We start from the raw sequence: 12,804 nt of genomic DNA, 5'->3' as shown, positions 1-12,804 counted from the left end.
CATTTTTAAAAATCACGTTTTTACGTTCTTTGAACATTCTTTTCAACTTTTCAACAAACATATCTGTTTGCAACTTTTGAGCAGTGTGCCCCTCTTTAAATATTGATTGAATAACAGCAGCTATGCTCTGTCCTGTTCTATATTTCAGAAGAACTGCCCAGGCCTATGTTGACATAAAAAAAAAAAGAAATGCATGATAGTAAGAATATATGTAATACTATCAGTGTACACAGAAAAAATAAACAGCCATGGAGACCAGATTAGTTGTCATACCAGCTTGTGCAATGTATAAGAGTCTGATAAGACAAAACATTTTAATGCTTTCTCTTTCAAAATTATATACCGTATATACTCGAGTATAAGCCGACCCGAATATAAGCCGAGGCCCCCAATTTTATCCCAAAAAACTGGGAAAACTTATTGACTCGAGTATAAGACTAGGGTGAGAAATGCAGCAGCTACTGGTAAATTCCTAAATAAAATTAGATCCTAAAAAAATTACATTAATTGAATATTTATTTACAGTGTGTGTATATAATGAATGCAATGTGTGTGTATGAGTGCAGTGTGTGTGAGTGCAGTGTGTGTGAATGCAGTGTGTGTGCGAGTGCAGTGTGTGTGTGAGTGCAGTGTGTGTATGAATGCAGTGTGTGTATATGAGTGCAGTGTGTGTGTGTGATGCAGAGCCTTGGTGGGGGGTGGGCATTTTTTATTATTTTTTAATGATTTTAATATTATATACACACATCTGCATTTTAGGTGCAAGAGGGTGACTCAGATTGATGGGAGTCTGACTCCCTTTTCTGACTCCCTGTATTTAATGCAGAGTGTGTGCATTAAATACACACACACTCTGCATTAAATACAGGGAGTTAGAAAAGGGAGTCAGACTCCCATCAATTGGGCATTATTATTATTTTTTTATTTTAATATTTGAATACTTTTTTTAATCATTTTTTTGTCCCCCCCCTCCCTACTTCATACTTGGCCAGGGAGGGGGGCTGTACAGGGGGAGGGGGGCTGTACAGGGGGAGGGGAGGCTGTCTCGGTGGAGGGGGGGCTGTCCAGGGGGAGGGGGGCTGTCCAGGTGGAGGGGGGGCTGTCCAAGGGGAGGGGGGGCTGTCCAGGGGTAGGGGGGCTGTCCAGGGGTAGGGGGGGCTGTCCAGGTGGATGGGGGAGCTGTCCAGGGGGAGGGGGAGCTGTGAAGGGGGGTCCGTTACGTACTGCCAGTCTCGCGGTCTGCTCCAAGTGTAAATCTTGCGGCCCGCGTGTCTCGCGAGATTTACACTGGGAGCTTAACAGAGGAGCCGTGTGGACGTGCTGGAAGCTGACCGGAGCTGCTGTAAAGGTAAGTAACAGCTTCTCCGGCCCCCAACATGTCATGGTCTGTATTATGGCAATGTAAGTTGCCATAATACAGACCTAGACTCGAGTATAAGACGAGGGGGCTTTTTGAGCACAAAAATATGTGCCAAAAAACTCGTCTTATACTCGAGTATATACGGTATATACAATTAAAATTTCAGCCACTTAGGGGGGGTGCCGGGTATATGAACGCTTCCTAGGTAATAAATAACCAAGAGGTGTTGTTAGCCCTGATGCAGTTAATGGCATATGTTAGTGAAGCCCATTTTTGTAATGGTGACTGTGGTGTTACAGCTGTAATTATAGTCGCATGGTTTTGAATTTTCAAATGATCCAGATAGTCTCTATTTGAAGAGTTACCTACAACTGTCCCAGCCCTGAGGTCTCTTGCGTACTGTAACACTATGACTTTGCGTAACACTCCGAACCAGATCTAGTATATTAGAACCAGGTACAACTGTATTTTTATAAACAAACTCTCCCTTATCATTACAATTTGCAATGTGTTTGGCATTAGACATGTGCAATTCGCTGTGTAATTTGACTCATAACTCTCTGATTGGTTACTTAATCGACCAATCAGAGAGTTATGAGTCAAATTACACAGCGTGGGAAAATTCCACAGAACTTTCCCACGCTGTATAAAATGACACAGAGCACTCTGATTGGTGGATTTCAAACCAACCAATCAGAGTGCTGTGACAGGTAAATGTAGAGAGTTACCTGTCAGTCTTTTCATTTACCTGTCAGAGCACTCTGATTGGATGGCGTTATAAGCCTTCCCCTGCCCAGCAGAGCTCAGTCTGCGCGGAGCCCTCCATGGGTGAAGAAGGATTTAAAAAAAAAAAAATTTAAGTGCGTCGGTTTTTATGGCTTTTTATTTGGCCTTTTTTGGGGCTGAAAAAAGAAGATTTTAGAAGAAAGAAAACATCAAATGGTAAGTTTTTTTTTTTTTTTTTTTACATGTACTTAGTTAATGGTCCCCCTCAATATTTTTAGGGTGAGGGGGGTAGGTAGGGGTTCATTTTTGGGGGGGAGGGGGGTGACTAGGGGTTTGGGGACAAGTCACATTCACCCACGGACTGCTCAGGGGTGGGGGCCAGGGGGGAGGACATTAGGTTCCCCCTCCTTATTCTAATTTAGGGCCCCCACTCACCGCTCAGGGGTGGTGGCCAGGGGGGGAGAACAATAGGTCCCCCCTATTATTTTACTTTAGGGACCCCACCCACAATATTTAGTTTAAAAGCCCCCGCTCGCACGTTGCGGGTGGGGGCTCAGGAGGGGGGACCCTTTTTTTTTAACAGTGAGCAGCCATAGGCTGCTCACTGATTACTAGATATGCCCCTACTCGCAGTATAGTGAGTAAGGGCATAATTTACTAATACTAAGTAATCTTCCCAAAAAGAGAAGTCCAGCGCTCACTCCCATTACTACTGGGCCGGCAGCAAGGACTGCAGTACACATCAGCCCCAATATATGGTAAAAACCAAAGAAAAGACAAAGTTACCTGCGCTCTCTCCTTAATCCCTATGTATATTTAGACAAATGGAGGTCATTTAGTTGCTCCAATGACCATTGGAGGGAATGCCTGCCTGCCAACGTCAAGGCAGACCTAAGCGGGTCCTAACACTGACCCTTCAGCCTGCTTCCTTGAGCTTCTGGCAAAGATATCTCTAATGAGACAGAGAGTTTGTCTAAATATACATAGGAATTAAGGAGAGAGCGCAGGTAACTTTTTCTTTTCTTTGGTTTTTACTATATATCATGGCTGATGTGTACTGTAGTCCTTGCTGCCAGCCCATTAGTGATGGGAGTGAGCGCAGGACTTCTCTTTTTGTATTTGTATTTGCTTTGTATCACACAGCCTGGTTACAATGCTGCCGTCCATCCCATGTGTTCCCTATTAAGGGTTAATAAGTATATAGGGGTGTATATAAAAAATACCCCCCTCTGTCTCATTAGAGATATCTTTGCCAGAAGCTCAAGGAAGCAGGCTGAAGGGTCAGTGTTAGGACCCGCTTAGGGGGGTCTGCCTTGACATTGGCAGGCGGGCATTCCCTCCAATGACCATTGGAGCAACTAAATGACCTCCATTTGTCTAAATATACATAGGGATTAAGGAGAGAGCGCAGGTAACTTTTTCTTTTCTTTGGTTTTTACTATATATTGGGGCTGATGTGTACTGTAGTCCTTGCTGCCAGCCCAGTAGTAATGGGAGTAAGCGCAGGACTTCTCTTTTTGGGAAGATTACTTAGAATTAGTAAATTATTCCCCTACTCACTATACTGCGAAATTAGGGAGTTATCTACCAAGCGGCTGCAAAAGAAGTCCTGAAGTGCCAAAGTTCCGAAGTGTCGAAGTGTCGAAGTGCCGAAGTGCCGAAGTGCCGAAATGCCAAATTTCAGAATGCCGAACCGATCCGAAAATGTTTCCCATGCACATGCCTATAAAAATTGGCATGCGTCATTCTGGTAAGCAATAGTTCAGAGTTCTTTTTATAGCGGTCATGAACATTGTGGAGTACATCACTAATTACAGTATCTGAAACATGAGAGGGTTCAGTAATTGGTGGCTGATGAGTTTCCATATGTGTGGAATCTCCCGGTGGTAATAAAAATGTAGTGCGTGTATTAAATATTTCTGCAGTATTATGGTGTACCTTGATATCTTCTCAGCTGTTGGCATATTTTTACTTTGAAGTAGAGACATAATATCCGCATCAAGTCTTTGTGTTACAGACTCATTAACAGAGTAAGATTGATGAGTGTTCTTTTGTATTAGATTCAACTCTTTTTTCGGAACCAAATAAATGTTTTCGGCATATTCCATTATCGGTTAGAAAGAAGACCGGTAAGAAGTGATATAGCAAAATCCAGCAGAGAACCAATAAATCCACTATACTGTTTAACCATCTGTTTCTTCTTAACAATCGAAAACATTTTATCACACAATGATTTTATATTTTTTCGACACTTTCGAAGTTTTTCAATTTTATGAGGTGATAAAGGTATTATTCCTTCGAGGGTATTGAATGCGATTTCGCATATGTCTGTGACTAAATCATGGAACGCTGAGAATAAAATGGTTTTTCTCTGTGCTGGAGATGCTTTAATTAAAGTTTTTAATACATCCCAGTGGCGCTTTATTCTCTGCGACATGTCTACAGTCGATGAGACAATGTAGAAAATGAAACATGCATAAATTTCTCTCTCTTTTTAGATTTTTTTTTTATAAATGTATACCACCGGCAAGGCTGGTGGGAAAAGACCTGTTTTTAAACGGTACTCTTCAGGGGTTGTTGGTCTCAAATCTACAAGTAAGTAGCCATATGATCTACTAGTGGCATTTTCAAAAGATTCTAAAAAGAATTGTGAATTTCCAGGATACATTTGGTGGGCTAGAGTCACTGGCGTACATATAGGGGTCGCAGCTGCGACCAGGCTCGTCATCCCAGGGGGCTCGGCCGCCCTGCGAACCCCTGAAACTGGGCACCAGTCGCCATGTTTTGCGGCCCGTTCAAGGGGGCCATAGGGTGGCCCATGCTGTTAGGGCCACCCGATGGGTATGGTTTTGCTGGGGGGCCCGGTCAGCACTGGGCGCTTTAAGGGAGGAAGGAGGGGGGGCATGGATCAGTTTCGCACCGGGGCTCCATGGATTGTGTGTACACCACTGAGTAGAATTAAATATTATCACTAGAAATTCCATTAGTAAAATGTGACGACCAACTCTATTAACATGGGTTTTGTTTTTCTTATATTTCTTAAACAGTAAAACACATGCTCCTAAAAGCTACCCCTCCCCCCACCCTCCTGGCCATTCATTGCTTTCTCAAGCCATCGGTGCAGCCACAGGACCAGCAGGACATTGACACCTATGGACAGATGTCCTTTATGTTCACTACTGTGCATTTTTCATGGGCGGGTGAGGGGAGATTGTAACTATTTTACAGATTTTCTCCTCCTACTTTCCCAAGTCACATTCACCCACGGCTGCAGCGAGGTATGATGTGCTAAACCTTTTTGCAAGCTGATTAATCTGAATTTAATTTTCCAAGGAATAGTGAGAGTTTGAGCTTAATTTTTGTATGTTTGTATTTGCTTTTTGTATCACACAGCCATGTTACAGTTCTGCTACCCACCCCATGTGTTCCCTATTAAGGGTTAATAAGTATGGAGGGGTTTAGAAAAGTACCCCTTTCTGTCTCATTAGAGATTTTGCCTTTTAGCTAAAAGAAGCAAGGTGAATTGTTAGTTAAGGACCGACCTAAGAGGTTTTGTTTTGACCTGACAGGTGAGCTTACAATCTAATGACCATTGGAATGATACTAAAAACCTCCAGATATTTAAATGTGCGTAGAGATTTGGGATAGTGCACAACTTTCTTTGAATTTAAAGTTTATTTAGTAATACACCTTTCAATCCTGACATTAATATTTAATCGGCTGTTTGAATATTGGAATGTAGGGATTCTTGTAAGCAGATCATTCCTGCTGATCTATTAACTGAGTGTTACACTGCAGTGAATTGAAAGCTGAACTCTAAAATTCAGGATGAAATAATAGACAATCTGTGATATAGCAGAGTTGGAGAATTGTTTCAAAATCAGCCGTTTTGTTTCAAACATTTTGCAGTTTGGTTTTCCATCCAAAGCAATTCGGTGTTTAGTAAAAATGATTGAAGGATTGTTCATTCATAGTTTTGGGAGGTGTTGGAATTATAAAAACATTGCCAACCAAAACGTTGTTTATTAGATGTCTCAGATTGGCTATAATGTGGATGTCATATATAAAAAAATACATTTTGCAATGCACAGAAATATTGTTAATTCTGTACCACGTGTCTCTTGTTCGATTTAACCTTAGTTTACTTATAATATATCATTAGTTTAATTTATAGAGTGTAACCATTATGCAGTGCTGCAGCTGGTGATAAACTGAGATTTATTCACTAAATTGGGAATTGTGCAAATTTGTAAAATCTGTATTCTAGAGCAAGATGTATACGCTGGCAAAAGCATCATGGGAATTGGAATGTAACAGCTGTTGTATAGAATATATTGTTTGTTAAGTCTTCCCACATGCAACATGTGTTCGTAAGTAACACAATCTCCCCACTCTGAGCAAAGCTGACCAGCTGCTGTGAAATTACCTCCAAATACACCAATACAGCCACAGCTGTTACTCTCCACTTTCTTTATTAAATGTTTGCACAGATCATGCGAGGTTAGTATTCTAACAGCAGGATACATTAACACACTGGATGGAGAGCATTTGTGGGGTAATGGCTTTTTGATCCAAGGATAAATCTGACTGTCGCTCTGGAGTCAGAAAGGATTTTTTCCTAGTTTGTTGCAAAATTGGAAGTGTTTCAAAGTGGGTGTTTTTTTTTTTTTTTTTGCCTTCTTTTGGATCAACAGCAAAAAAAAAAACAGATGTGAGAGAGACTGTACTTGATGGACACATGTCTCTTTTCAGCCTGTGTAACTATGCAAGTTGCCCGTGACACGCATAATATGACCATAGTACAGTGGAAATATCCTTTATCTATTTCTCTCTTTGCATTAGCATTCAACTAAGAGATGTTAAAGGCACGCTATAGTCACCAAGACAACTTCAGCTCAATGAAGTGGTCTGGGTGCCAGGTCCCTCAGGTTTTAACCCTTCAGATGCAAACATAGCAGTTTCAGAGAAACTGCTATGTTTACATTTGTCGTTAAACCAGCCTCTAATGGCTGTCTTCTGGACAGCCACTAGAGGTGCATCTGCAACGCTTTCCTATGGACACTTTGAATGCGCACGTGGCACTTGCTGCGCATGTGCATTCGGCTCCACTGACGTTGGACGGGGGAGCTGACGTCGGCGGGGGAGGAGAAGTCGCCAGCGCCGAGGGAGCCTGGCGCTGGATTAAGGTAAGTAACTGAAGGGGTTTTAACCCCTTCAGCGCCACGTGAGGGGAACCCTGAGGGTGGGGGCATCCTTAGGGTACTACAGTGTCAGGAAAACCGCTTTGTTTTCCTGACACTATAGCGATCCTTTAAATGATTCATATAATTATATCAGACACAGCATCCCTTGGAATTGATAACACATACAAAGCCTTCCTTAGTGATTTCATGGATCAAAATTTGCACCAATCCCACTATCAATACATCTGCACATGTTATATATGATTACATTAATCATTACATCAGTCAGTGGTTTTTAACCCTTTGGATTATACAGAATGTTTTGTTGGATGGAACAAATGGAATCTTTGTGGTATCATGGTGTGATTCTCCTTTTTTTTGTGAGCTAATTTTTCTTATTTTCGACCCATTAGAATTCCTATTCGTTTCAGAAGGGCGCTGTTTATTTTTCCAAGATGGAGGGAGTCGATTTAAAAGGAAAGCTGAAAGATCAGTCCAGGAATGCGACATTGGAGAAATATCCATACATCCGTTCTCTGGGTAACTCGTTTTAATTAACACTACAGTTATGTTCTATTAGTTTTAAAGAACTATCAGTGGTTGAAAATGTTTTATACAGGATGTTTGTTCAAACACAACAGATATGGCTCATCTCAAGAACAGTTCAGAATAATTAGTACAAATTGATAAAGGAGAACCTGTTAGATGTGGCAGTATTGAGGGCACAGTTTAAACAATATATGCATGCGTACTCATGATGCTTGGCCAGTGGTAGGCTTCTACATTAGCAGAGCAGCAAAGTAGAGACAGCAGATGGTCACCTGGGAACACAAATTCTGTGTTAAACCGTTGGAAAATAGTTTAACACTGGAAGGTAAGACAGTACCAGGGACTACAGGGCAGGAGAGGAAATGGTTACAGTGTCAACAGTATTCCTTTTAGTACATTTCTGGATAAGGAATCTACTGGTATGTTAGGGAACATATATTTCCTTAAAGCTGCACTGCCAACGCTCCCACCCCCCACTCCCGAAAAATGAGTGTTTCATAAAGATAGAATCTTCCATAGAAATTCCAACCTAGTCAAGAGATATACTGAGATAAAGTAGGGAATACATTGTCTCTGTATTTCTCCTCTGCCTGACTGTCTTAGACTCAGGGCGAAGTCAAGGCTAAGAGTCAATCCCGACAGCCGTGACTGGCAGGTAATTGGCTGGTTCTATTGAGACATGCGCTAGAGATCAGCAGTGACATCGGCACCGAAGAAAACCAGCCGGACCGAGATGGCCACACCTGCGATGGACAGGTTCAGGTAAGTAATCCTACATTTACCTGCCTCCCCAGCCACCAGAGCCCCCCAGCGGCGATGTCACCGTCGGGTGACTTTGCAAATTCAGCAACGTCTCAAGATAGTAACAGTGTCACTTTAAATGCCAGAACTTTGTAGAATTATGTCAATATATGGTCATAATGCCACATGTACGAAAAACAGGAGCCTGTGTATTTCAAGATAGATTGCAAGCTACTGCTGCAATCTGTTAATATGCTTTTAAATGCATCCTGGGCTCTGCCTACCCCCATCCCCAAATATACAATGAAAGTGTGCTTAGTAGTATCCTGTATCCTGTGTGAGTGGTGGTTCTGCCATATGCAGGTTCTCTGTACGGGACAGACAAACTGTCTGAGAAACTGGCTTCATGTGAGGAGCTACATAGGAGCACTGTGGAAGGTAATTGGATTCCGTAAGCCTAGCAAAGCTGTCAGGAAATTAGCGCTGCAGTTGGATGCAATATTGTCCATTCACCTTGAGTTCCCACTTCCCAGCAATCCACACTTAACTAAATAACTCTCTGGGATTGGTACCCACCAACCCGGGCACAAAACTACACTGTGCTGGGCTAGCAGAAATAAAAAGCAATCACTGTACAAGCACACTGACACGTTAGTATGATATTAGAGAGATTACACTATATTTGTTTCAATCTCTTGTGTTAAATATACAGGTGGCGTTGATGTAAAACCTGGAATTGCGTCTGTAATGAAGGGAGGAGAGTCACCCTTTATCAGAATTCCACACCATAAGAAGGAAAGTCCTCAACCTACAGGTATTTAATGTAAAACCTAGAATTTACACAGGTTCAATATGTTGATGACATGGTAAAGGAACTATTGCATACATTTTGTAACGGATCTAGTACAAATATACTGTAATAAAATACCTTACAGATCTGTTTTTCATGTTGTTTTAATGAGCTGTTGAAGGTAATTTGAAGGTATTTTCCTCTATATAAGAAACGTTAGTGTACTAAATGTATTATGTATTTAAAACAATTGAGATTGACTGCTAGACAGGGTTGTAGCAAGGTCAAGAGGGGCAAGTCTTTTATTTGCACACCAAATCATAGTTCCATGCCCTTAATAGATTGCAGGTACCTTGTGTAGTAATTTTTTTTTTTTTTATAATAATAATAAAAATCATAATAAATGTGCCTTTGTGGAAACCCAGTGGCAATTCTCTTAAGACATTAAGGAGAGTCATTAGTGATCTGCACTCACTGAAGGTGCAGACTGCATGCTCCATCACTGCAGTGAAAGTGCATGGCGGGCTGTAAGATCTTTTGATCTCACCACCAACCATTGCAGTCAATATGTCCCCTCTGAGCGGGGTCCCCCCTGACAGGCGGAACTCCAGGGCCTGGTCTCGACCCTTGCGACCCTTTTCAGTTGCACTACCTGTCTGGCTTTGTTGTGCTCAATCAGATGGGCACCTAGAAACAAATGCCCCACACTACCTCCCCTCCCCCCCTGGTAAGCTGCTGGTACTAGACATGGAATATAGGGCATAACTTAATATCGATGGAATATCAAGTTTTACATTTATTAATGTATGGTTTGTTTTTTTATTTAATGATTCATTTTGGTTTCTTTGCAGCAGATAATTCCATGAATGAAACCTCCGCAGGACATCAGACCGTTCTGTATTTTCCAGACTGTCTGATAGAGGACACTAGTGGCACAATATATTATCATGGAGTAAACACCACAGGTCAAAAAGTGCCTGACAAGAAGGTTAAGAAATCTACAGAGATGTCTAATGTATCCAGATCAATAGCTGGGAAAAAAAAACCTGACTCCCCTACTTCAACATCCAGCGGACATACAGAGCAAGAGAGAACGTCAGCTAGCAAGGAGAACGTGAGCCAGGACAGTCCATCCATCAAACAGCAAACCTGCGCAGCTTGTGGTGAAACCTTTCAGAATAAATTTGATTATTCATCCCATCTAAGAAAATACATGCCAACAATCCCCTTTAACTGGCTGCACGAAACAAACGAAAAAGTGAACAGTGAAGTTAATTGTCCAGAATGCGGCAAGGCATTCAAATGCAGATCAGTCCTTAATATTCACCTGAGAAGTCACACCGGAGAGAGGCCATTTGTGTGCTGTAGATGTGGGAAAGACTTCTCCGGCATTATCAATCTTAATAAACATATGAAGACTCACAGCGGGGAGAGGCTGCATGCGTGCTCTAAATGTGGGAAATGCTTCACCACAAAGCACTATCTCTCTGTACATGAGACAACGCACACAGGGGTGAAAGCATTTTCATGCCCCGAATGTTCGAAATGCTTCACTCAGCCCTCTTCACTGTCCAGACACCTCAAAACCCATACAGGAGAGAAACCGTATTCTTGCCCGAAATGTGGTAAAGGCTTTAATCAGAGCTCCAGTCTGGTCAGACATAAGAAAACTCACATATAAAAAAAAAAAGACAGATTAGGTAAAGACAGACATGGAGACGCCAAGGGAAGAGCTGCACATGGACTGATCTTGTGTTGTTAGAAGGCTGTGCATGCTGGGTAAAAGAGGTCATTGACTGCAAGTGTAACAAGCAAATAGTATACACTGGCTACCCAGCATTCCAAGCGTATAATGGCTCCTTTTCAGTTGCTAAACTAATTTAGCCACTGTAAAACAAATCACATGCATCACAGACAGAGGAGAACAAAATGACAGTCCAGGTATTCAGATCTGGTGCAAGGAAAGAAAAAAGATAGATATAAATAAAGGCAAGGGAGGAGTATAATCATTAATACCTTAAGGACGTTATGACGTTCTTTCCTGTCCTAACAATAGTGGGCTTTAATGCCATTTGTAGTGAGCACAGTTACGTTTAATTGATACCTGGGGTCATATTTAGTGCCCCCAGGCTGACATGAGCTCCATAAATCTATTTAAATGGCCATAATGATTTCAAGCTTTTCTCAAATGTGAGGGAGACCCCCAGGTCTGAAAAGCGTCTGACAGGGTCCCCCTGCATGCCCACCTGCCAATTGAGACAGGCGCTTGGCTTTGCCAGCTGCCCATCACTGATTAGTGTGACTGGCAGGGACAGCAAACAAGCTGCACCTTGAGAAAGAGAACTTTCTCTCATTCTGCAATCGTCCAGTAGATGGCACTCAAAGACCTCTCTATACTGTTTTAGCTCTCTGCTTTTGTCAGTACTGATATTAGCAGAAGGAATCCCTCTGGGTTAGGTCAGGGATAACGTTGTTTCAAGATTAGGGTACAGTTGGTACTTAGATTCTGATCATATGAGGCATTTTGAAAGCTGGACTGATAATGATAACGTGAATCTATGTTGCATTTTTTTTTCCTTTGGTTGTATTTGATGTGAAAATGTTATTACAAGTAAAATCGTGGAAAAAAATTAGTTTTTTTTGTTTACCATTTTATTCAGACTTAATGTTGTGTTATGTATACTTCAAATAGCCTATTCAAATGCATGCAAAGCTTTCAAACAATAGATCTGCAGTTTATGATTTATATTCCAATAAAAAATAACTTATAATTTAAAGCCTAGAGAAGACTGGCGGAACAATTCACAGAGGATGTTAATTCACAGAGGACCAGCAAATTCCATATGACCGGGAGGCGGTGAAACTAGGAAGTAACCGCTGATTGTTGGCACTCTGTCTGTTACATACGTAAGGTTGTGGGTACCCTGTGGGGATACCCACATTACTTAGGTAAGCATTTTTTCCCCATAATAAAGATTTTTCAAACCATTTGGGTTCCTGGTTTTTCTGCTACTCTCTTATTTAACCCCTTAAGGACACATGACGTGTGTGACACGTCATGATTCCCTTTTATTCCTTTTAAGTTTGGTCCTTAAGGGGTTAAAGGGACACTCCAGGCACCCAGACCGCTTCTGCCCATTAGAGTGGTCTGGATGCCAACTGCCATCACCCTTTTCCCTGCAAGTGCAATTATTGCTGTTTTTATAAACTGCACTAATAACCTTGCAGGGTTAAGTCCTCCTCTAGAGGCTGTCTATCAGACAGCCACTAGAGGGACTTCCAGCTTCTTAGAACACAAAAAGTGTTTTAAATTACGCTGGACGTCCTCACGCTATGCATGAGGACCTCCAGGGTCGCCGGAATCCCCATAGGAAAGCATTCAATAATGCTTTCCTATGGGGAGGTCTAGTGCGCGCGGCCATTGCCTCCATTGGAGGTGACCAAAGGTGTCAAAT

At 41.9% G+C, this 12,804-nt stretch overlaps 1 protein-coding gene across 1 annotated transcript; it reads left to right on the top strand.

Moving 5' to 3' along the window:
- The first annotated feature begins 5,343 nt into the window (after positions 1-5,343).
- LOC134572593 (oocyte zinc finger protein XlCOF6.1-like) lies at positions 5,344-11,873 on the top strand. The gene is made up of 4 exons (XM_063431649.1): positions 5,344-5,364; positions 7,683-7,809; positions 9,272-9,373; positions 10,201-11,873. Exons 2-4 carry the CDS (start codon positions 7,725-7,727, stop codon positions 11,028-11,030), a joined length of 1,017 nt encoding a protein of 338 aa, XP_063287719.1. The 5' UTR covers positions 5,344-5,364; positions 7,683-7,724; the 3' UTR covers positions 11,031-11,873.
- Positions 11,874-12,804: the final 931 nt, after the last annotated feature.

This window comes from Pelobates fuscus, chromosome 9 (assembly GCF_036172605.1).
Source record: "Pelobates fuscus isolate aPelFus1 chromosome 9, aPelFus1.pri, whole genome shotgun sequence".
Lineage (NCBI taxonomy): Eukaryota > Metazoa > Chordata > Amphibia > Anura > Pelobatidae > Pelobates > Pelobates fuscus.
This window is presented reverse-complemented; position numbering and strand designations above follow the sequence as displayed.